Raw genomic sequence first — 24349 nt, 5'->3', positions numbered from 1 at the left:
AAAGCAAATCTACGCAGTAAACGAGTGCTCTGTTCTTGAGGAGCAGGGGAAGACCCCAAATCTGGAGTCAAGAGAACAGGCTGCTCCTCTGGCTCAGTCCTGCCAAGCCAGGTACTCTGGGCACATCCTGTGGCCTTGCTAAATCTCAGAAGTCTCACTGCACCCCGGGAACAAGGGCACCTGCACTCCTGCCAGGCTGCAGGTGTGAATGCTGCACTGACTGATGTAATCAAGCCAGGTTCTTGGAACCTGTGTGCGCTATTGAGGAAAGACGATTTTCTTCTGGGAGATAAGAATAAAACGCTCACTCTCCCAGAAAGGATGGTAAGCACCCCTTAGAAATACAGAGGAAAGGCTGCTTTAATTTAATTGCACACAAAGCTGCTGAACACAGAGTTTGCAGTCACTGGGACCACATGCCCCATCCCCAAGGGAGACAGAGGAACTGGCCCACCCCTGCCCTGCTTCCCCGTCCCGGGCCGGCACGGTGTCACCTCCAGGGCCTCCATGGCCAGCTCAGGTGGATTGTGGTAGTGGATCTTCTTGGGGTAGCGGGCGGCCTCTTCGTGCAGGTAGTGACCAGCCTGCCTGTAGTGCAGCAGGTAAATGGCTGGCGGCTGTTGCTGCTTCTCAGCCACTTTGCCCAGCATGTAGTGGATGAGCCACTCCTCCTCATCGCCGTCGCCCTCGCAGCGCGCTGCCGACGTGAAACAGTGCCTGGCTGTCTCCAGCATGCTGTCACGCCGGCTCTCCATCTGTAATAAGACCAGGCTGGCCTTAGGCGCACGGCCTGAACCTGACAGGATCGTGCCTTATCCTGTAGGAAGCCCTGCTGCTTTGTTTGCAAACTGATAATCTTCTCAACAACCCTGAGTCACAGAAGCGCTGTCACCATTTCACAGCTGGGGACACTGAGTATGGAGAGGCCTGGGGACTCCTCAGAAGCCCAGATCAAGTAAGGCACACAGCTGGACTGAAACCCAGGTCACCTTGTGTCAACTCCGTGTTCTTTCTTCTACCTTCCCCTGCGGTGTCTAACTCAGTTTACGAGTTTATAAAGTGCCTGCTGACACCTTTCTAAAGGTCTCAACTACGACCTTAGTGGCTGCAGTGAAGCCTTGTGCCTTGGAGGGGAAGACAGCATGGGGCTAGGGCGGCATGGACTGCAAGTCATCATTGCCAGGAGGACCAAGCTAACAGCAGCTCTGCCACATCAGACTGAGAAGGCCAGGTGGCCAGAGGTGATGTTCTGAAATGAGCCTCTGGGAATTCCAGTCAAGATGGCAGAATAGGTAAAGCTGTATTGGCCTCCTCTCATGACCGTATCAAAATTACAACTAACCTACAGAACAACCATCAGAGAGAATTGCCCGAAGTCTAGCTGAACAGAAGTCCTATAACTAGAATAGAGGCCACCTTAAGACAGGTAAGAGAGGTGGAAACATGGAACGGGCTTGTCCCACACCCTCATGTGGCAGCTGAGAATCGAGAGATATCTCAGCTGTGGAGGTTCTCCATGAAGAGCAAGTGGTCTCAGCCCCACACCAGGCTCCCCAGCCCAGAGCACCAATGCCAGGAAGAGAAGTTCCCACAATTTCTGGTTCTGAAAACCAGAGGAGACTGTGGCTGAGACAGAAGGCTGCTGGAATACCAGGTGTTCCTCTTAAAGGCTCTGCACATGGACTTACTCACCATGGACTCACACGCTCTGAGCTCCAGTGCTGGGGCAGCAGCTTGAAAGGTGCCAGGGACATACAGGGAGGAATTGGATTGTCTGGCTTCATGGTGAGGGCTGGAGAGGCAGCTCTCTCCCAGACAGAAGTGCTAGTAGAAACACTATTCCTTTGTTGAGCCCTCCCCTGACCCAGAGTGCAGATATAGGCAGTCATCATACTTGAGTCTCCATCAACCCAGAGAACAAGCTCACCCTGTCTGGGTGATTCCCTGAGACTCCATCCCAACTGACTTGCAGGCCCACCCAAGCCGTTTCCAGTGGCGTTTCCATACAAGCAACCTATCTTGGCTCATGCTGCAGACTTTCCTAAAATCTTTCAAAGGTTCACAAACCTCAAACAGGCAGCATCTGGACTTGGCATGCCCTATATCTCTTGTTAGGCAGTCCACCTTGGTTCACAGCTTAGTTTCTCCCAGGTACCTCCAAGCCTGGTACAAGTGACAACCATCTGCAGATCACTTTGTAGCTTATACCAGGTGTCCCCCAGGCAGGGCACAGGAAGCGGCTGACCTTGGCCTGTAATATAGAGTCCCTCCCAAGAGGCGCCAGAAGCAACACATCTAGTGGTCAGCTTCAGACCACACCAGAGCACCACCCAACCACAAAAGACACACTCAAAGGGCAGACTTGGCAGGCACTAGAGCCCTGCTAAAACAAATCCTGCTCCATAGGGTCAGCCCCTGTACAACAGCTCCTTCATTGTAATCACAGCCAGTCCTCACAAACAACCAGCCTGAGGATCGATCTCTCCCACTGACATGTAAACAGGCTTGATTATAACAGGAGGACACACACAACGCACAGAAGGGACTCACCTGGAGCACCATACCACTGGGGTCCACAGGACTCTCTACTAAGACCGAGAAAAATAGCAGCTCTACCTAGTACATAGAAACAAACACAGGGAGACAGCAAAATAGGGAGACAAAGACACATGTCTCAACTATAAGAACAGAAGAAGAACTAAGCAAAATGGAGACAAGCCATCTACCAGATGCAGAGTTCGAAACACTGGCTATAAGGATGTTCAATGATCTTAGTGAAAACTTCAACAAAGAGATAGGAAACATAAAAATAGAGATTAAAAAAAAAAACATAAAAAAGAACCAGTCAGAAATGAAGAACGCAATAACTGAAATGAAGAATACATTAGAGGGAATCAACAATACATAAGACGAAGCAGAGAACTGGATCAGCAATTTGGAAGATAAGGTGGCAGAAAAGACCCAATCAGAACAGCAAAAAGAAAAAAATTCCCCCAAAATGAGGATAGTTCAAGGTGTCTCTGGAATAACATCAAGTGTACCAACATTTGCATCACAGGAGTACCAGAAAGAGAAGAGAGAGAGCAAGAAATTAAAAACCTATATGAAGAAATCATGATGAAAACTTCCCTAACCTGGTGAAGGAAATAAACATACGAGCCCAGGAAGCACAGAGTCTCAAACAAGATGAGCCCAAAGAGACATGGCACATCATAATTAAAATGTCAAAGGTTAAAGACAAAGACAGAATCTTAAAAGCAGTAACAGAAAAGCAACTAGTTAACTAAAAGGAGCTCCCATAAGACTGGCAGCTGATTTCTCAACAGAAATTTTGCAGGCCAGAAAGATTGGCACAAAATAGTCAAAGTGATGAAAAGCAAAGATCTACAATCAAGCTTACTCTCCCCAGCAAAGACACCATTTAGAATCGAAGGACAGATAAAGAGCTTCCCAGACAAGAAAATGCTAAAGGAGTTCTTTACCACCAAACCAGTATTACAAGAAATGTAAGAGGGACTTCTTTTAAGAAGACAAAAAAAAAAAAAAAAAAAAGATCAAAAATATGAATAATAAAACACTGGCTATAAGGATGCTCAATGATGTTAGTGAGACCTTCAACAAAGAGATAGGAAACATAAAAGTAGAGATAAAAAAAAAAAACACAAAAGAACCAGTCAGAAATGAAGAATGGCAATAATTACATATCTATCAATAATTAGTTCAAATGTAAATGGATTAAATGCTCCAATCAAAAGACATAGTTGGCTGGGTGGACAAGAAAACAAAACCTTTACATACATTGCCTATAAGAGATTCACTTCTGACTGAGACACGCACACATACAGACTAAAGTAACGGGATGAAAAAAGATATTTCATGAAAATGGAAACAAACAAACAAAGCTAGTGTAGCAATATTTATACCAGACAAAATAAACTTTAAAATCAAGGTGATAACAAGAGATAAAGAAGGACCCAGTAATCTTACTTCTGAGTATTTATTCGAAGAAACCCAAAACACTGCTTTAAGAGAGATGTGTGTCTATATATTCATTACAACCATTGTTTACAGTAGCCAAGATATGGAGGCAACCTGGGTGTCTATCAGTGGATAAATGGATAAAGAAGAGGTGGTACATATACAGAGTGGAATATTACTAAGCCATAAAAAAGAATGAAATCCTGCCATTGCAACAACATGGATAGATCTAGAGGGTATTGCGTTGAGCGTAGTCAGACAGAGAAAGACAAATGACATATGATTTCACTTATATATGGAATCTAGAGAACAAGATAAATGAACAAACAAAAGAGAAACAAGCTCATAGACACAGAGAGCATTTTGATAGTCGACGGATTGGGGAGAATGGGGAGTTGGATGAAAAGTAAGAGGTACAAATGGTAGTTACAAATTAGTCATGGGATGTAGAGTATAGCATGGGGAATACAGTCAATAGTATTGTAACTATGTCTGGTGTCAGAAGGGTACCGGATTTATCAGGATGATCACTAAGTTATATAAATGTCTAATCATTGTGTTGTACACCTGAAACTAATATAATACTGTATGCCAACTATACTCGAAAAAAATTTAAAAACAATATTGGCAAAAACAAACAAACAAACAAAACCACCATTGCAGGCAGCAAGCACCTTGTTCTCTCACCCTCTCACTAGGGTGGGCAAGCAGAGCTGGAGAGGACAGGCATCCAGCACCCAGCTCCATGGTACTGGAGAGGACTAGTGTGCTGGCTGGAAAATTACTGCTTGGCTATCGCCCATGGGTACATAGGCTATCGCCCATGGGAACATAACATTCTAATAATAAGCTTTCTGCTTCTGTACCCCGGCTTGCACACCTGACCTGTGGGTTGACAGGTAGTGAATAGGAGAAAAATAGACCTTTGTGTTTAAGACAGAATGAGGAATGGGATTTAGGGCTTAAAAACCCTGTACCTCTACATTTCGGGGCTGCTTAATTTGGGGTCTGCGTACCCCTGGCAGACCCAGCTGGCTGAATAAAGAGCATGTTTCCTATAACTCACTGATTTCTGGTGGTCCATGTGTCTTTCGGGGGCTGGCGGCTACAACACTACAACCCAGCACCCAGCTGCATGGTGCTAGAGAGGATGGGTACCCAGCCCCACAACACTGTCCCCACAAGAAGACTTTTACCCCAAACCCCACTCTACAGCCCTGGTTAGGACGTGCACTCAGCTCCACAGCAATGGAGAGGATGTATACCCCAGAGGTACAACAGGACTTCCCACCCTCTCTTCACACTCTTCCAGAGGGACCGAGGGTGCTTATAAAAGGGCAGATTCCTGAGCTGCAATCAAACCCCACTGACTTGAGGCCTGTGCATCTGTAGCAGCATCTCCAGCAGCATCTCCAGCCACCCTCTCACATACTGAAAGTGGAAATAGCTGGGACAGAGAGTCAGCTTCTAAAAGGCTTTCCAACTTGGAGAACCACTTTCCCTGTATAATGGGCTCCAGGCCAGCATCCTGGGTGCTATCAGGTAAAGTAAAAGTCAGCTATCAGGTACACCTGTGTCCCTCCATCTCAGAGCTGGAGTGAAGACTGCCTGTGTAGGGCACAGAGGTAGCTATTCCAAGCACCCCAGGTCTCTGGCCCTTCTTGCCATGGTCATGGCCCAGTGGGATGGAGGATGCAGCCTCTTCTTACCTCATCGCAGGAACTAGAAGAGCGGAGAGGCTACAGCAAGGGCACTGCTCAAAGCCTGGGAGAGCAGTACCTATGCTCCATTGTGCATAGGGAGGCTGCTCTGTGAACATCTGTCCAGTGGATACTGATTTCTGTGAATCTCCTGTAACAATGGCCTTGGGGTTGACACAAAGGAGCCTAGTGCTACCCCAGTGCTCTGCCAGACACGTCTAAGAAAAGAAAATTACCACCTAAGAATCAAGAAACCATCACTGGGTGAAATATGGTAGAAAGACTCATAATACATGGCCAAAACAAGGCATAGACCAAGTGACTCCATTGTATCCCTTCCCAGGTGGGATTTTGAGGCAAATCTGTGTAAGTAAAAGGCAAGCGTTTGCACAGAGTTCTTCTATCCTGACTGTTCTGTAGCCCTGTGATTAGATCAAGTCACTAGCGCTCTGCCTAACCAGCTCTGCCACTGAGGCTCATATGGCTACCTTCTGAGAAAGGAGGGGTACCCATGAAAAGCCCCTCATCTGACCTGGCACCTGGCACCATGCAGACCTCCATCAAGAAGCCAAGTCCCCTCCTCACTCCACATAAAGTCAGTGTCCTTGGTGTGCGCGGTAGCCAGAACACCTCACATGGGAACAGGAGGGACAGATGCGGAGGGTCTGCCCTGTTTCAGAAGCTCTGCTAGATGTGCACCCTTTGCGTGGCGCTTCATTCAACTTGTGGCTGGGGTGGGTGGCCCAGGGCTGGCCCATGAGAGGGGCTCAGGAGATGTCATCTCTGACAATACTTCCACGGAGAAAGAATGGTCGCCCTGTTTATGGCCAAAACCACAGCGAGGAGATCAGCTTCCTCCCTTGGGCCACACCGCTGGCTCTGAATTCACCCACACTGTACTGGGTGTCTAAAGACCGGGGACCAAGCTGTCACTGACCTAGGTATGGCTTGAGCCTCATGGGGAAAATCATCTGTAAACTCCCAGCATGGTTGTGAAGACAAGAGCAAAGAACAGATAGGACAGAAGTTTGCCGACCGAAGGGCACTCCAGTCAGACAGCTAGGTGGCAGCCCCTCCACGGTGCCCCACCTTACCTGCTGCACGAGTTCAGAGGGCAGCTCGCCTTTCCACTGTTTCAGCTGGCGAGAGGCAAAGGAATGCAAGGCATAAGACATGGTGCCATACTCAATCCACAGGGACAGGTTGGAGCTGTCAATCTCCAGGGCCCGCCGGAAGCAGTTCAGGACAGGCGTGGCATGCTTCCAGATGGGCCCATCACTCTTCAGCTCATTGGAGTTCAGCTTGTCTTGAATGCGACTGGCGCGGGCCAGGGCCATGCCTGCCCAGGAATCGAATCTGTGATCATAACAAAAAACACCGATAAACACGCGGCTCCCCTTGCAGCACTGCAGACATGACAGCCTAGAGAGTGAGGCAGATAAGCACCATGGCACCCCAGATCCCAGACTAGGGTCCAGAGTCTACCTCTGCTGCTCATTAACTCCTTGACCATGACCTGAACAATCATGTCTCTGAGTCTCGGTTCTTGACCTGTGAAATATGACTTAAAAGTCCTATCTCAAGAGAAGAGCTTCTGGTGCACTACAAGACATGTATTTTATGTCATCTAGCACCTCAGAAGCACTCAGTAATTGCTCTAAGAAAATCACCACCAACTTGAGCCCAAATTGTGCCCACCAGCCTAGATGGGCTCTTGGACTCTGCTCCCCTGTTTCTCTGCTTTGAGGGGTTACCCGCAGAATGTCTCTGATGGAAAGAAACAAGGAAGTTCTACAAGGAGTCACAGCCATGGCCCAGCCAAAATGACAGGGAAGCTCCCATGCAGCTGTAACTTTACCTAACCTTGTACTGGCAGAGGCTGCCATCAACTCATGCACTGACCAAAAGCATGGGGCAGCTGAGACCCCTCAGACCAATGCCACCCAGATCCTACTCTGTTCTCTCTCTGGGCTCTCTCCGGCAACTAGCAGCAAGATGGAGAGTGAGGGTACCATGTGATGGCTAACTCTACCATTCTGAGATCACCTGAAAGAAACCAATGGTAAGAATGCAGAAGCCTCTCTGGGAGGCCACAGAGACATCAAGACCAAGATGATTTCTGGGCACTTGAAAGAGTCTGGAATTTGCTGAGTGCTGGTACAGAGAACAGAAAAGGCAGCCATCACATGACAGATGCTACCCTCCACATTGCTGACAACTCTTAACTCACCGCTACACTAACTTTAAAACTGGCTTTCAGAACAATTTGACAGCTCCCACGACGAGGACAGAGGTAAGGACAGAGGAAACTTGTGAAGCTCACATGTATTTTTGCTGCACCTCAGGCACTGAAAGATGAGAAAGTGCAAACAAAGGAGCAGTAAAGAGACCTGAAGACTTAATGGTGTCAGGACAGTGAAAATGAAGGCCTTGCACCTCGTGTTGAGGGGGTTCTGAGTGTACCCTTTCCTCCTCAGAGGCCTGGGGATCCCGGGCCACTAAGTCTCCCCGCCAGTCTCCCTAGCTCTGCTCAGGTCACCCTGGGGCAGGGAACGGGCACGGAGCGGGTGTGTGTGTGTATGTGTGTCAAATTCCCCTTTGGATGGTGGGAACTGCGTTAGAAGCCTCTACCAGGGCTAGCTCCTGTCTCCCTGGGGGTTTCTTCTCTTAATTCTCAGAGCGCCTTCAGCAACCCTTTGCCCTCGCCTTAACGGAAGAGACGACATCAGGGTGCACGCTCCTGCGTCTGTAGGAGTACCGCAATGGAAACTGCCACTTCGGTCACAAACACAAGTAACCAAGCACACAGGCACACCACAAAAACTTCAAATGCTCCTGTGTGTGCTACCAAGAGCCTTTTTTTCTGATTCTAGCAGAAGAGTGCACAACCCACAGTTGGAAAGTACTGACATACAGGGACACTAGGAGCCAGTGACACTGTGAACTCAAAAGAAGGAAGTGTCCAGAATTGTGTGCTGGGGTCTTACTCGTGCAAGGCAGGCCTGGTCCTGGCACTGGGCTCACAGTGGTTTCTTTGGCAGTGGGGATGAGCTTCCTGGGGCCTACTCCTAGCCTACCCCTCCCCAAATGCCACTCTACAAAACGCCTGGCTAAGTAGGGCCACTTCCAGCTCAGCAAGAGCAAGGAATGGTGAATACAGGTGAAGAAGAAAACCGTCATTAGCATGCTCACAGACTCTAATCCCACAGGAACCACTGACAAACACTGAGGCCAGAACATTCCATTATCCACCCAGCCATCCGCTGTGTGCTTCACCTGTGCCCAGTGGGCTCAGATGATTTACAGAATAAAACAGTATTCAAACTTCCACTCTGGCTAGCACAGAAGTTGAGACTGAGCCCATCTCTCCTGGAGTCTGCCTATTAGGGCTAGAATGAAGGAGGCCCAGGGCTGGGCCACTAAGTCCCTCCTGGCCCTGGGGCAGGTCCTCACAGAAGCTCCTGCCTCTCCTATAGGGCTCTCAGTGGGCCGGGCCTAACTGGCTGACAGACACCCTCTGAATAGCTGGGTGTGCAGGTTGGAGGAAGGCTCAGTTGAGCTGTGTAACCTTCTCATCGTTGTTGACTGAGTGGCTTTCAGATGAAAGACATTCCCTACAGACAGGTGGGTATGATCGCTCTCACTTTTTGGCATGGAGGCGGCAGTGCAGAAGAGAGGACTCCTATCCATCTCCCATAGCAAGCACTTAGCCAGCCTGAGTGTCGCTCTGTTCCACCATACTGGGACACAGCAAGCCTGGCGAGGCCAGCGAGGGCCACCAACACGCAGCTCCCTGCCTGGAGGAAACCATAGGCTGAACAAAAGGGGGTCTGGGAGAACCTTTCCCACAAGCTATGCAAGTCGTGCAAGTTGGCCGGTAGATCCATCTCCATGTTCCATCTCCATGGCCAGGCGGATCCTAAGAAGGTGGAACTCTCCGGTTCCCCTAAGAGAGGTGGCTTCCCACGGTTTGAGGACAGTCACTATGGCTGGCCCCTGACTACTTCCAGGAAAGATGCCTACAGATACAACTCTGGACCCTTTGGACTCAGGTCAGCCACAGAGGGTGGCCTTGTTTTGATCTTGACCCAAGGTTTACCTCTAGATGTGGCAGCCATGAGAAAATATTCCTGCTCAATCAAACGAAACAGACTCTATGAGCTCAGCAGGGCTCTCACGATGAGCAGGCCAACCACTACATTTTAAGAAAAAGCCATCAGTGCTCAGTGGGAAGAAAACAGAAGCTTTTTTTACAACGGGCTCTCCTACATTTACTGTTGTGACAATTGCTGTGTCAAAGCGAGGAAAAAGAACTCCTGCTTGAGTGTTTCTATTACTCCTGCCCCACCTCCAAAATGAGAAAACAACTGTAATTATAGATACTGCACTGGAAGAAGCAGGAGTACACATCAGCCGACTTCTCAAGGAAGGAGCTGGGAAAGAGGCAGCATATAGCCCACAAGATGGAGCCAGGCTGCACATCAGGCCCTGGATGGATACCTTGACCTTCTTTGGTTTCCCCAATGCCCAGCCTAGGGGTCTTCCGGAGAGAGGCCTTCTCCACTGTTCTTTTTGTGGAAAACCTGCCTTTCCTAATAACTGTGGTCTAAGCCACCTTGTCATTCTCCTCCCTGGCCTCCTTGCTATGAGAAGGTAAGAGCTTGCTGAGCTGCAGTCACCCAGCTCCCCTGCCAGCTTGGCCCCACGTCAAGGTCACTGGCCTCAGCCGCCAGTCAGCTAGTCACTCACCTGTCTGGGCAGATGCAAATGTCATGCATGTAGAACTTGATAGCCTTGGACTGCTCCTTGTTTTTGAAATGGTAATCAGCCAGCAGGTAGTAGAGCTCATTTACCACTGGAGGGGAGGGGTCAGCCCCTTCTGGGAGGCAGGGCACCTGGCAAGTGATAAAGTAAAGATAAAGGAAGGCGGAGCCAGGGACTCAGATGTGACCAATAATGCTGCGAAGCTAGGGCCATTCACATGAGCACAGGACAGACCCTCGCTTCTCCTGGTCCTGACTTTTGGTGCAGAGCCAAGGTACATATGCAGCAGTGCTGGAGGACAAGGTGATAGGACACTGCTCCTACCTCAGCCGAGGTCCCCTCAATGTAGGCGGAGACTTTGTCCAGGCTCAGGGCAGGCTTCTCTGTTCGGGGCACGATGGTGGCAATTCTCTTCAGGAGGTTGGCCAAGTCAGCAGATACAGTGCTGGTCTTGTAGCTGTCAAATTCAGGAAGGGTCTTGGGCTTAAAATACTCAAACATAAACAGGGCATCTTCCCATATAAGGTCCACCTTGAAAAAAGACAGAAGGCAGGTAACAGTGCGGTCACGGCAAAGCACAAAGAGAAACACAGTGTCGAGGTAGATGAGGTTACAATATATTAGAGGGTTTATCAAAAGTCAGCGTGCTCACTGTAATCCCCAAACCCAAGTGTCTGAAGAGCAGAAGAGTGAACCAGCATAAAGAAAACTGCTGGAAACTGAGGGCTATGCTTTGTGAGTCCACATGGCTGAACCAAAGGATGGGGACTGTGGACAGGCCGCTGACCCTGTCTCCTCGCCTCAGCTGCCCCATCGGTCACTTGATTGACAAACACTGATCAAATGCTTGCTCTGGGCCATGGTGGGCCTGCACTCTGTACAAAGGACCTTACATTCACGGGATGACATTCATAAGGTCAGAGAATAACTGATAGTATTGATGAGCCATAAGCTAATACTCTCAATAGTGCTCTGAAAACCAAAACAACAAAAACTGAAAAAACCTCTAAGGAATTATTCACATCCAAATTGTTAAAACCTACTGAAGATTGCCATGCTGCATTCCTGAATGAGGACTACAAAACTTATGAAGCTATTTTGTGCAAGGATCAGACTATGTCAGACCATCCTCTCATCCTCCCGATGCAACTCCAGTCTGGGACTGCAGAGCTGCATGTCGGCAAATGACGTCCTTCAGGAGGGCTCAGAGCCCCTGCTTCCCCAAGCCCCACTCTTCCCAGTAGGGGTAGGTGCAGTGGACCTGGTGCAGTGCCTTACCTGCTGGGCCGAGTGCTCCTCCAGGTACCTGGCCTTGCTCTTCTTGCTGGGGAAGCTGTACAGGCAGTAGAAGCACTGCTCCAAGGCCGTCTCCAGCTCCTCCTTATAGGGGTGTGTGTCTTCAGAGGTGGATGCAGCAAGCTCCTTCTGGAGAACTCGTACCTACCGTAGGTGGGCAGGAAGAGAGGCCTGAGGAGAGGGCCTGCAGCCTCCTGGCACGGCAAGGCCTTAGGGTGACCACTACTCTATCAACTCCATTAACCTTAGGAGACCATGTCTGTTGGGCCTATTTTCTGGAAAGGGCCTGTCATCCTCATGGAAGCCATTCTGGGCCCAGCTTTGCAATGGCTTACTGAGGGGCTTGCTAAGCTGCCTTCCCTCCAGCACACCAGGTCAGCTTCCACCAGCTGCTAGAAGGAGCTATTATATGTCTTCTAGGAACTTCTTACTCATGTATTTAGCCATTTGCTCCCCAAATATTTTCTGAGCACCTTCCTATGCTAGGCACAGTGTGACACAGTCCCTCAGATTCCAATGGTGGGGCAGTTAATTAAACAAATAGTTATAATGTAAGATGATAAATCCCATTAGGGCTAAGGGAATCTCTTAAGCAATACACCAGTGAGGATTACAGAGGACGTGAACAGCACAGACACAGTGAACAAGTGATATCTACAGATAACAGACCTAATGGCTATTGTTATGCACAACTGTTAGCAAACACATGTTCTTTTCAAAACTAGTCAAAAGGCAAGTCTCAACAAATACCAAAGACAAGATATAATACAGACCACGTCCTCTGAATGTAATTCAATAAAATCGGAAGTCAATTACATAAATGTAGCAAATACCCAATATCGAAATAATGGCATATAGCTAAAAATGTACTTGGGGGGGTGGATTATAATCTTCAATGCAAATATTAGAAGAAATAAGCATTCACTTCAATAAGTTAATTCAAAAAACACAAAGTAAATCCAAAAATATATAAAAAGAAATAATAAATATTAAAGTGGCAATTAATGAACTAGAAAGCAAAGAAAAAATAGTTCAATAAACCAAAAACTGGTAGTTTGAAAAACTAATTTTGATAAACCTCAGAAAAAATTATTGTTTTAAAAAGGAGGGCAAAAACACAAATACATGATTTTAGCAATGAAAAGAGGGGCATAACTAGACGTACCACAGAGACATTTTAAATCATAAGCAAACACCATAAACAACTTTATGCTTACATGGACACTATTCCAAAAATATAATTGACTTAAGAAGAGAAAATATAATGGGTCTATAATCACTAAAGAAACAGAGACAATAGTTTAAAATGAGAGAGAGTACAAGGGTGAGCACTTTAGATACGGAGTGACAAACTAGTCATGGGACAAATCCTGCCATTGCCTGTTTCTTGCCCAGGAGCCAAGAGTAGCATTTACATTTTTAAATGATTGAGGAAAAAATCAAAAGAAGACTATTTTCTAACACCTGAAATATGAAATTCAAATTTCGACATCCACAAGTTCTTACATATTGTCTTTACATACAGTCTATGGCTGCTCTCGTGCTATGTAGGAGCACTGGGTAGTTGTGACAGGAACCCTGTGGCCTGCAAAGCCTAATAGACTTACTATTTATCCCTTTACAGCAAAAGTTTTGCCAACCCTTCACCAAGAGAGTAACACAAGAAAAAAGGAACTATAAAGATCGAAAAGGAAAGAAAAAGTAGTTATTTACGGACAATACGACTGTCTACATAAAAAATTCAAGAAATCTACAACCCACCAGAATGAATAAAAGCAATAAGCAATAAGGAAAAGAGCTGTGCAGAAGAGACACTTATTGTTAAAAAAAATTACTGTTCCTAGGTGCCTGTAAAAACAAAGTGGAAAATTTGATTCAATATTTCCTTACAGCGCTAATTTTAAAAAAGTAATACCCTAGGTATAAATCTAACAAAATTAAGAGTTTTAAGGAGAAAATCATAAAACTGTATTAAGGGACATAAAAATATAAGACCTAAATAAATGGAGAGATATACTATGTTCATAACTGGAAAGACTCAATCATATAAAAATGACAACACTCCCCCAACTTAATCTGAGGTCAATGCCATTCCAATCAAATTCCAGTGGAGAGAGAGTGATTCACAAAACCTTTCTGACCCATCTTACAATGTTTTGGAAGAGGAAAGGGCCAAGAATAGCCAAGATATGTGATTAAAGGTACATAAGTAGATTAATCCTCGCAGGTATCAAGATCTCCCAAAGACAACATGGTATTGGCACCTAAACCAATAGAAAGAACCGAGCCCGTGTATGGACAGAAGACAGAGGGGACCTTACGAGTTGGTGCAGAGAGAACAGACTCTTCAATAAATAATACAAACTAGCCATTCATACAAAATGTAAAAGAAATTTCTACCTTATCTCATAAACAGAAATGAAATCCAGATGGAATAAAGACCAGATGTGAAACATGAGAGTGAACTTTTAGATTAACATAGAGAATATCTTTATAATCTCACAGGAGGAAAGAGTTTTTTAAACAAACTTCAACAAAGTCACAAACCATAAAGGAAAGGACTAATATGTTTGACATTAAAATTTTTTAATTCTCTAAAGCAAATGCCATACACAAAGTTAAAAGACAAGACACATAAAACTGCATAGAAATAGAACTAAACACACACACACACACACACACACACACATACACAATGTAAATAGAAAACTGGTGAAACATTTCAGACAAAAGACTGGAATTCAGAGTACATAAAGAACTCTACAAATCAACAGGAAAAAAGAAAACCACCCAAAACAAAAATGGACGAATTATAAGAACAGGCAAATTACCAACGAGGAAATCCAGGGGACTCATAAGCATACAAAGATTCTCAACCTCAGTAATAATCACAAATTATTAAAAAGAACACTTAAGAATAATGAAATGCCATTTCACCCTCTCAAATAGGCATCAACATTTAAGTCTATAGATTGGTCTGACAGGGATGTGTGGGAATTCCCATACTGCCATCAAAAGCACAAAATTAGTTCACCTATTTTAGAGAACAATTATATAGTCTTTAAAGCTGAACATGTGCAAACCTGTGACCTGGTAATTCCTTTTACTGGAATCCATACTAGAGGAACTCTCACATGTACACATAAAACAATTTGTTGGTGGATATTAACCACAATATTGCTCATAACATACCCACACACAAATGAATAAATCTTAATGCTATCATTAGAAGAATAGATTTAAAAAGTTATGGTAACAAACATAGTGACATAATGGCTAAGATTTGCTTCAAAATATTGTGGGATGGGCTGGGAAAGGGTTAGGTGGAGGAGTGGCTATGCGTTATGAGTTAATAATTATTGATCAGTATATGGGCTCACTATATTATTATTTCTACCTTAATACATGTTTGGAATTTTCCATAATAGAAAATTTTAAATTTTGGTATACTTACACACTAGGATCCTATAAAGAAAGTAAAATGAATGAACCAGAATTTCTTGTATCAATGTGAATATATTTCATTGAAATTGAAATGAATAAAAGCAAGTTGCAAGAAGTTACGTACTATGATATTTTGTATGCAAAATTAAAAAACCCATGCAACTATAAATTGCTTACTGAAACACAGTATGCAAGTTAGATTTAAAAAAAAACCAAACATGGCCAACAATACACACGCTAATTTCAAGAGAGGGAGAAAAGGTAATAAAGAGCATGTTAACCTTTCTGTAACTTTATTTCTATTCAAAGACAAGTTTGCAGCAAATACAGCAGATGGTTAATGTGTATACAATCTGTGTGGTGGTACACAGGACACAGTGTAGGAGGGACTGCCCAGAAGTCATTAAAGGCCCCATGGGAGAGGGCCATTTGAGCAGTGTGTGGATGAGCACTCATTAACCCAAACGAAACATAAAAAGAAATACTAACTCAAGAAGAGATCCGGAAGATTTCTCCCTCTGAGAACATTTCCATTCTAACCAAGAAAACAATCTACACAAAATGTCTCCGGGCCACAAGAGGAGGCGGCAATAAAGTACTCCCTTCCCGAGCCCCACAGTACCCAGAATGATGGGTGCTCAGCAAGCCTTTCTGGATCAGTGAATGTATGTCTTTGTTTGTCCATTCACTCAGGAAACATCAGCTGGGCAGTAATCTGTGCCAGCACTGCTCAGGGCCCTAGGGATGCCTCAGACAGCAAGACAGAAAAGGTCCCTGGTCTCCAGGATGCCATTTGCTGGAAGAGGGGCACGTGACATAGAAACAAATAGCAGAGCTACCCAGCAGTCAATGGGACAGAAAGTGCTGAGGCCTGGGAAGACCTCTTTGAGAAGGATGGCTGACACTTGCAGAGAAGGAGAGAAACAACAAGCCAGACTTGCAGGCCCTGGGGGAGAGTGTGACAGGCAGAAGGCACAGGGTGGTCAGGCGCTAAGCAGAGTAAGGGCACAGTTAACAAGCAGGGGTTGCATCTACCAAGGTGAAGTTGCTGCAGGAGTCAGAGGAATCTAAAGGCTGGACCTTGGGCAAGAAAATTAGGAGCTATAAAATGAAACACAGCATTATTCATATAACTTCTACTCTCCCAAATTCAGTTGGCAGATCCCAGCAACTAGAACTCATGCTCCACCAAAAAAGATACAGACTAAGAAAAACCGGGAGGAAGACCATCCCATCCTCACCCCTTCAACCTGCCTTTCCCTCTCAGCGCCACTGCCTCTGGATGCCAGTTTGCAAAGGTGCTAACTCATTCTCAACTTGCCCCTATCAACACAGGGTGACTGCCTTGTCAACTCTGTGGAAGTAATCAGTGTCTCCATGCTCTCTAATTGGGAGAGAAAAGGCAGAAGGAAGTCAGCGGTTCCTGGGCAGGATTATAGTTTCAGTCTGGTATGATTCTTCCAAAAATGGTCCTGGAGCATGGAGCTGACCCTGGGTGAGCACCCCAGAGGCTCTCAGAGCTACCGGGGTGGGGCAGACACTCAGGCATCTACAGCTGCAACTGGATCTGACACCAACCAGCTCTAGAGTCCTGAGCCAACGAGACGGGTCTCCTGGCCAAGTCTCCAGGTCCACAGCACAAGTGCTTTGCAAACTGTCAAGCTCTATTCATACGTAACTGCTATACATATTCTTAATCTCATTCAGTCAACTCAAATTTATTAAGCACCTACTATGGGCTAGATGCTGTTCGAGGGACTTAGATCCAACAGTGAAAAATACTAACAAAAATTCTACCTTCATGGATGTTACATTTAATAGAGAAGTTATATTTCAATATTGTGTTTACAAACAATAAACATAATAAATCAATGCATGCTAGAAGGTGATGAGAGCCATGGGGAAAGCACAGGATAGAGGAGGTTCAGGAAGACTGGAAAGGAGGCTGCTGCTGTAGAGAGGGCATGCTCACTAAAGGGCTAAGAGCAGAGGTCGGCAAACCTTTTCTTAAAGGGCCGGATAGTAAATATTTTAGGCTTCGTGGGCCACATGGATTCTATCAGAGCTACCCAACCCTGCCACTGTATTTATTGCAAAAGCAGCCATAGTTAATATTAATATGTAATTGAAGGGTGTGATTATGTTCCACTAAAACTTTTATTAACAGACATTACCGATCGGGTTGGGAGCCCCTCCTGTGCTCCGTAATTTGTCTGAGTGCTGCTTGGCCTTGCACTCAACAGTGAGGTTCTGAGGTGGGGATCTTATCCCCAGTAAGTCTGGTCAATCACAGCTGGCAGATGACAGGAAGTCTATTTGTGCTCACTAAATATTTACTGAATGAATGAATGCAATAGCTATTGACTGAGCAAGTATTACCTGGCATGATGAGTGGTGCTTGGCAAACAGGACTCAATAGAGGGTGGTGACTGCAGTATTTACTTCTAAAATTACTATCAAAGGCCTGGCCCTAAGCCCGACATAACAGACTTAGTAATGACTAGTGGATTTAAAACCACCTGCAGTTCAGGGCCAGGTCCAGAGCCCCCTGAGCCTCAAGTGCACAGGACACCAAGTTCAGACTTTGGCTCTGGCAACTCTGAGCAGTCACATCTATGCAGTAAGGCAAAGCAGCACAGCAGGCCCCACTGCGGGGGAAGGCCAAACAAGTCCCAGCAGCACTTACATAGAATCGCAGCAGAGCCCCATCTGAATTGCAGCACCAGGACCTCCTGCCCAAGTACTCATGGGCTGTGTTGAGCAGCATGAGGGAGGATGGGAGCATGGGTGTCTCGGCCATCACTGGGGAAAGAGCAGACCGACAGTCAGTGCAGGGACACGTGAGGTAGCTGCAGGGCTCAGTCTCTCCTTTGTGGGTTTTGCTGTCTTTTCCAAGAGAGCCACAGATTTTCCTTCCTTTCCTTTTTGTCTTTTTAAAATTAGTAATGACTTGACTAGCTTTACTAAGCAATTCAAGTCATGCAGGAAAAAATAAAGAAAGAATGTTCCATCTACCAATGCTGACATTTGGTAAACAACATTGAAAGCATCTTCCTGTGCACATATGAGATGTTTTGAAAGAGATAATTTATAACAATGGAACCCATACTACATACACCACCTATAAAATAAAAAATTCTTATATTTAGGTTTACTTGAATATTACAGAAAAAAAAGAACTACTAAATTTCAGTTAAATATCCACCACTGGAACTATTACTAGTTTCTTTAAAGATCCTTCGCCGTTTTTGAAAGCTGGGCCATAATCCATTATTGGGCTTGTAACTAACATTTTTTAAAAGTATTAAGATAGAATACATTAGAATAGAAAATACTGGAGGGATTATACCCAGTAGAATAAGGACTATTTCATGAAATTTGTTTCATTCTTTTTTACTGTTGGCTAATCCAACAGAAAAACTCAAAAAGGTATGAAAAGCACTGGTTAAAAAAAAGTCAAAAATCATTAAGAAGTTCAAGCCATTCAATTTTTTATGAGTCTTTTAGCTTCCATTCCAACAGCATCAAATGACTATTAAACAAGATGAGTGTTAGTTTATAACACTTCCTTCTTTCCCCCATCTCCCAATTTTGTTGTGCATATTATTTGAAGTGCCTCAAGGTTTATAACATTTACATTCTGTTCTACAACCATAATTAGCCCAGTTGCTTTCTCTCAGTTCCAAATTTAAATGGATTTGGTGTTCATTGAAAGTTCTTTCCCATGGCTTTTTCATTCCCGAGGAATTTCATTCTGACTCATGTTGATTTACTGACTTCATCCCCCAAGTGTTTTTAAGAAGCACTCGTAGGAGCTGGAATCCCTGTTTATAAATGTCTGTTACCACTACAATTACAAACAACTTGGCTAGATGTCTTAGGTCACACTTTCTTTCCCTGCAAACTGTGCAGACATATAGACATCGCCCTAACTGCATTGAATGCTGTTTTGGAGAAACCTGAAATGAGTCTCATTCATTTATCCCATAAAGATAAACTACTTTTTCTGTTTAGAAATCTAAAAATCTTTATTCTTAAAGTAGATCCTTAACCAGGATTTATCTTGATATAGATTGTTGTATATCAATTTTCTTGATATATACTGTATACCTTGGATCTGAAGATTTGGTTTTTATTACAATTCAGAGAAAAATTTTCCTGTATTGAAATCGGGTTCGTTGCTTCTCCTGTTTCCTTGTTGGAGTCTTTCCATCAAGGGCACCGTTTATCCTCACACTGAGCCATCTTTGTTTTCCGTATCTTCTCCCTAGTACTCTTAGCTCCTAACCGCATCCACTCATTTAAGTTTCAGTCATATTTACTCTGCTCCTTGCTGTTTTGGTTTATTAGTTTATAATGGTGAGATTCGGTTTACAGTGTCTGCCCTTAGTTCTGTAATTTTTTTTTTTTGCATTTTATCAGCTCTAATTTTTAAATAACTCGTTTTCTCGTGCAACTCATTTACAGGGCCTCTGCCTCTACTCCCTTGTGTAATTTTCCTTCCAAACAGAGTACATCTGGTTTTTGCATGGTATGTTCTTTCTTTCCTTCTTGCCCCCTACATGGGGCAGGGTGTGGACTATATGTTAGAATACTTGCCACATCATTTCTTTCTGTCCTGCTCATGGTCAGCTAAGGCAGTTCCTCCAGATCATGTAAGTGCTCTAATATATCATGAAAAATTTTCTGGGGCACTCTCCCACATAACGTAAGACCTTTCTTTAAAGCTATAATTAATTGTAAAGCAGATGTTGCTCTCAATCCACTTTTTCGTAGCCTGTGTCTGCAGAGGTAGAAGGGAGATCACCTGGCTAGGGCTGCGTGCAGTCATTGTTGGGAGACCTAGGTTTTGTTTTCTCCTCTGAGATCCCCTATAAGGACTTCCTGCCTGGTAAGCGGAGTGTAGTCAGCAGACAGCCCTCAGCTGTCAGTTCCTTCAGGGTCTACTGCAACTGCAGAGACTCCTTTCACCCAAGGTCATGTACTTCCTGCAGAAGTCCACATTCAGTGGTTGAGTGAGACAGGAGTATAAAGGCATGGCTACTTCCACCCAACCTGGTACAACTTGGATGGGCACCTCCTACTCCAGAGCTCCTCGTTCTGGGCTAAGGCTTTGCAGGCTGCATCACAGCTGGCCTTCTCTCTCTGCCTCATTCTGCTTCCCCCACCCCCTTCCTTTGACAAGTAGTGATCCCTAATAAACCATCTCAGTGTCTGTCCAGAGAACTCGATATGTAACAGTGTTCAATATCAAGCCCCTTACCACCACCCTGAAGTGTGTTTATCCATGGGCTCCTTCCCTCAACACAGTCTAGTTAGTCACTAGAAAATAGGACCCCGCAGCCCTTCCTGACTCTGCCAGGCTCAAGGAGATATGGAGGAACTTTCCCACCAGTACATTCTCTATAAATGAGGGGATATTAATAGTATTTCCCAGGATTCTGTCAACTTGTCATCTTCCCTCAGTTTTCCAGTGAAGGCAGAGGAAGGGACAGGAACCACACCTGCTGCCAGTCCACCAGAATCTTTGATTTCTTTCCTTGGCTAATACTTTCAAAGTTTATGGTATTTGATTGATACCCTTTTCCAGTTTGCTTACTGGTAGTTTTTATAAAAAACTATTTTGTTTGCATAATTAATTCTGGGGGAAAGGAGACCCTTAATCCAGAAAAATAATAAACATTTATAGTTGTAAACCTTAATTTTCACCATTAAACCCTTTTGGGAAACATAGAGGTACTATTTGTCAAGAGTTCTAAAGATATTCATCCTAGAAATTGATCAAAAAAAACCAATTTAGCAGAAGCAAAAAGGTATGTGTGAGGGGTTTGTTAAAGTGTGCCCTGTGAAGGAGAAATACTGCAGTCATCCTGAGGCCTCAGCAATGGGGACAGCTCAGAAAGCAAGGCGCTTCTCATCGGCATTGACGCTATGGAGCTTTATAAAATAGGGTCTAAGAGCCTTTCTCAATCTGGTCCCTTCCCATGTCCACCCCACATGGCCCAGCCTTCTTGTGTCCCTGTCTATGCTGCTGCATCTCTTCAGTGTCCTCCTCTGCCCCTGCTCTCTCACCAGGCCTCGGCCCAACCCCCACCCCACCCTGGCGGCATGAGGCACCTTTCTCCCAGCCAGCCACACTGACTGTGCACTTGTTGGTGTTCCTGTCTGTCTCCTCTCACCATGAAGCTGTCAGGGCCTGAGTTATCTTATTCACAGAGGCCTGACATGCAGAGAGCAGCTGATAAATAACTGGGGAGCAAACAGACAGAGAGAGTGAATGGAAGGAGACGTGCCACGTGTCAGCTCTGCGCTCACTGGAACAGAGCTGGCTTTCTTTCCTTTCTATTGTTTTATTTTTTTATTTTTTTGATTTTTCAAATTACTAAGAGAAAATCCCCAATAAATTTAATTTTAAGCTAGATGATTATATACAGAAAAATGTGTATTACAATCACAGCTACATAAAAAGTATATGTATATGGCCAAGTTTAGACAGAAAATGCAAGAAAACCAAAGAGAAAAAAATCCATTTGGTAGAATTATAGGCAATCTTTGCTTAGATGTCACTTAGCTGTTCTTCTTATATAATTTATTCAATCGACCACATTTTCTACCACTGCACTGACCTGGCTCAAGTGCCATGTCTATAAAGGACCCTAGGCTCACCCTCTCTGGCCTCTTCATAATGACAATTCTGCACTCGGCACCTCCAAGTGCCGGCACTGATTTGCCACAGTAAGTGATGGCTTTATTTTTCCATTTTGTCCTTGGAACAACCCTCTGGGACAGGTATCATTATTCCCAGTGTGGATATAGGGAATATAGGCTGAGAGATTACATGACTTGCCTGAGGTTACACTGCCAAGAAGTGACGGCTGGGATTTGGAACCTGTGCTGGCTTGCTCCGCTCTGCCCTCCAGCCTCACTGGCCCACACCCAGGAGGGGCTGGGGTGCAATGGATAAGTGTGAGGGCTTGCAAAGGGCTGCCCATCTCACGGGACTGTTGTGGGGTTCAAAGGAATTAGCAGGTATGAGGCCTCTTAAGCAGTGACGCACCCTTCGTAAGCACTCACCACACTTGTCCTTTCCTCTGCGCTGCCACCTGTACCAGATGTGAAATACTTCACACACCCACTGACTCCAGACCCAGTGCACAGTGAGCTCCCTAAGGGAGCCTCTGCCTCTGTCCAAGTATCACAAAAAATTCTGTCAACTACGTGCCAAGCTCACTCGCAGCACCTGGATAGGGCTGCTGGGCCCTGGGGCGGGGGCAGAAGGCAAGGACACAGGTCAAGGTCCACCCCCACCCAGATCCACTTCCCACCACCTTCATCCTCTGGGTTTTGGAGCTGCTGCTGGTGGCACAGGGAGTGGAACGTGTCTTCTTCCTGCCAGATGATCCGATGTAGGATGATCCAGGGCAGCACTGAGGAGACGTGGGGCTCCTTGGGCTCTTCCTGCACAGCCATGCTGCAGTCGATGATCTGGGTGGGACGGGAGTGTCACAGCACTCCTGGGTGGGATAGGAGGGAGGGCCAGCTCTCTCCCCCAAACCAGGATGAGTCCTCAGGGCAGAGCAGGGGTGGGGGCAGGGGGTATGCTGCCTGTCCATCTCCACTGCTTTGATGTGCGAAAACTGGCCCATCGGCATCCCATCAGGTCATTGAACAGAGGAACAGAGAGCTCAACAACAGAATTATACCCAGACTTCAGAGAAGCCAGCTCTGACCATCCTCCCTCATGCCACATGCAGTTCCTACTGTGTACGAGGCCCTGTGCCAGACACGAGGGGGAGAGATGAATGGGCCACGGTGGAGTTGATAGCCCAGGGGGAAGAGAACCACAGAGAAGCCATGCAAGAGCCACAGATCAGTATGGCTGCTGTGATGAAAGCAACTGAGGGCTAGAGTGGGGTCGCAGAGGATGCGTGGGGACAGACAGAAGAGAACCTTTGAAAGGTTTCCATGGGAGTGGCTGTGGTATTGCTGATCCCGAGGGAGGGCTAGGAGTGGGCGCAGAGGACAGGTATGCAGGCAAAGGCCCCAGAGGCTGCCAAGGAAGCAAAAGATGAGGGTGAAGAGGGAGGCCGGTGGATCAGTACGCCTTAGGTGACAGGCACCCTAGAGGGAACCTGAAGGGTGGAGCAAGGAAGGAGCATACTCATATTCTCATTTTGGAAAAGTGCCTCCATGGTGGGGTGGTGGCTGGACTGGCAGGGTCGAGGGGGCAGGGAGGACTATGAGTAGCATGCTGCCACGGTTCAAGCAAGATATGGCGGTGGCCTAGGCTAAGGCAGAGCTGTGAAGATGGAAGGGGAAGCAGAAGATGGGGATGTTAAGGATGAGGATGTGGCAGGACGTACTGACAGCCTGAGTGGGAGTTGTCAGGAGACAGCGAGGGTGGCTCAAAGGAAGGTTCCCTGGCACAAAGCCTGCCTGGATGACACAGGGTGCTATGAACATCCTGCAGCTACAAATGCCAGGGCAATGCGGGTGGTAGAGAGCCCAGTAGAAGACAGGAGACCTGGGTTCCAGCCCCAGTTCTGCTTCCAGCTTGCTGTACACAGGCCAGGGTCTCCTGCTCTGAGGCTGCTTCCACCCCTCTGGACAGGTGGTCTGGAAGAATTCTGTACTAAGTACTACACTGTCTTGAACCCCCAGACGCGACCAGCCCTGGGAAGGTTTGCAGCCAGTGCACAGCCACTCGCCACCTGAGGCACCTGCCTCCTCCAACCAGAGAAGCCAACGCATTCCCTTGGGGTATTTGACTTGCAATAAAAGCCAGTAAACTATGAAGGGGGACGTCAGATGGCCATACCTGCTGGGGAGGGGCAGGACAGGACCGAGCCGGGGGTTACCTGGATAAGGTTGTTGGTGAGCCGGATGAGGCCAGTGGCAGAGGACGATTCCTTCAGGATGCTACCACTGCTGTCTGCTGAGAGTGCCTGCTCGATGCCCAGCAGCAGCTGGGTCACTGTGGCCACCCACTCCTCCTTGGCTGCAGCTTCACTCACATTCCCCATCTGCTGGACCGCCTCATTCAGAGCCACGTCGGAGCACTCAAAACACTGCTGGTGGTCCTTCAGGCGGAGTAAGGAGTCCTGAGCACAGGGAGGAACACTGTGAGAGGACTGTGACAACATTTACCATACCTCGTCCTCAGGACT

At 46.1% G+C, this 24349-nt stretch overlaps 1 protein-coding gene across 3 annotated transcripts in view; it reads right to left on the bottom strand.

Moving 5' to 3' along the window:
- Nucleotides 1–24349, bottom strand: part of CABIN1 (calcineurin binding protein 1) — a 141873-nt gene that overhangs the window by 80900 nt on the left and 36624 nt on the right. For all 3 annotated transcript variants that reach the window (XM_015586813.2, XM_025044510.1, XM_006908678.3), the window contains exons 17-24: nucleotides 24041–24283; nucleotides 22511–22667; nucleotides 17869–17984; nucleotides 11721–11882; nucleotides 10767–10973; nucleotides 10428–10573; nucleotides 6773–7034; nucleotides 495–755 (exon numbers count right to left, since the gene is read on the bottom strand). In XM_015586813.2, coding sequence (XP_015442299.1) covers nucleotides 495–755; nucleotides 6773–7034; nucleotides 10428–10573; nucleotides 10767–10973; nucleotides 11721–11882; nucleotides 17869–17984; nucleotides 22511–22667; nucleotides 24041–24283 — 1554 coding nt within the window. The remainder of the gene's footprint in view (nucleotides 1–494; nucleotides 756–6772; nucleotides 7035–10427; nucleotides 10574–10766; nucleotides 10974–11720; nucleotides 11883–17868; nucleotides 17985–22510; nucleotides 22668–24040; nucleotides 24284–24349) is intronic.

This window comes from Pteropus alecto, unplaced genomic scaffold, assembly GCF_000325575.1.
Source record: "Pteropus alecto unplaced genomic scaffold, ASM32557v1 scaffold113, whole genome shotgun sequence".
Lineage (NCBI taxonomy): Eukaryota > Metazoa > Chordata > Mammalia > Chiroptera > Pteropodidae > Pteropus > Pteropus alecto.
The sequence above is the reverse complement of the archived record's forward strand: the minus strand, read 5'-3'. Positions and strand labels throughout refer to the sequence as shown.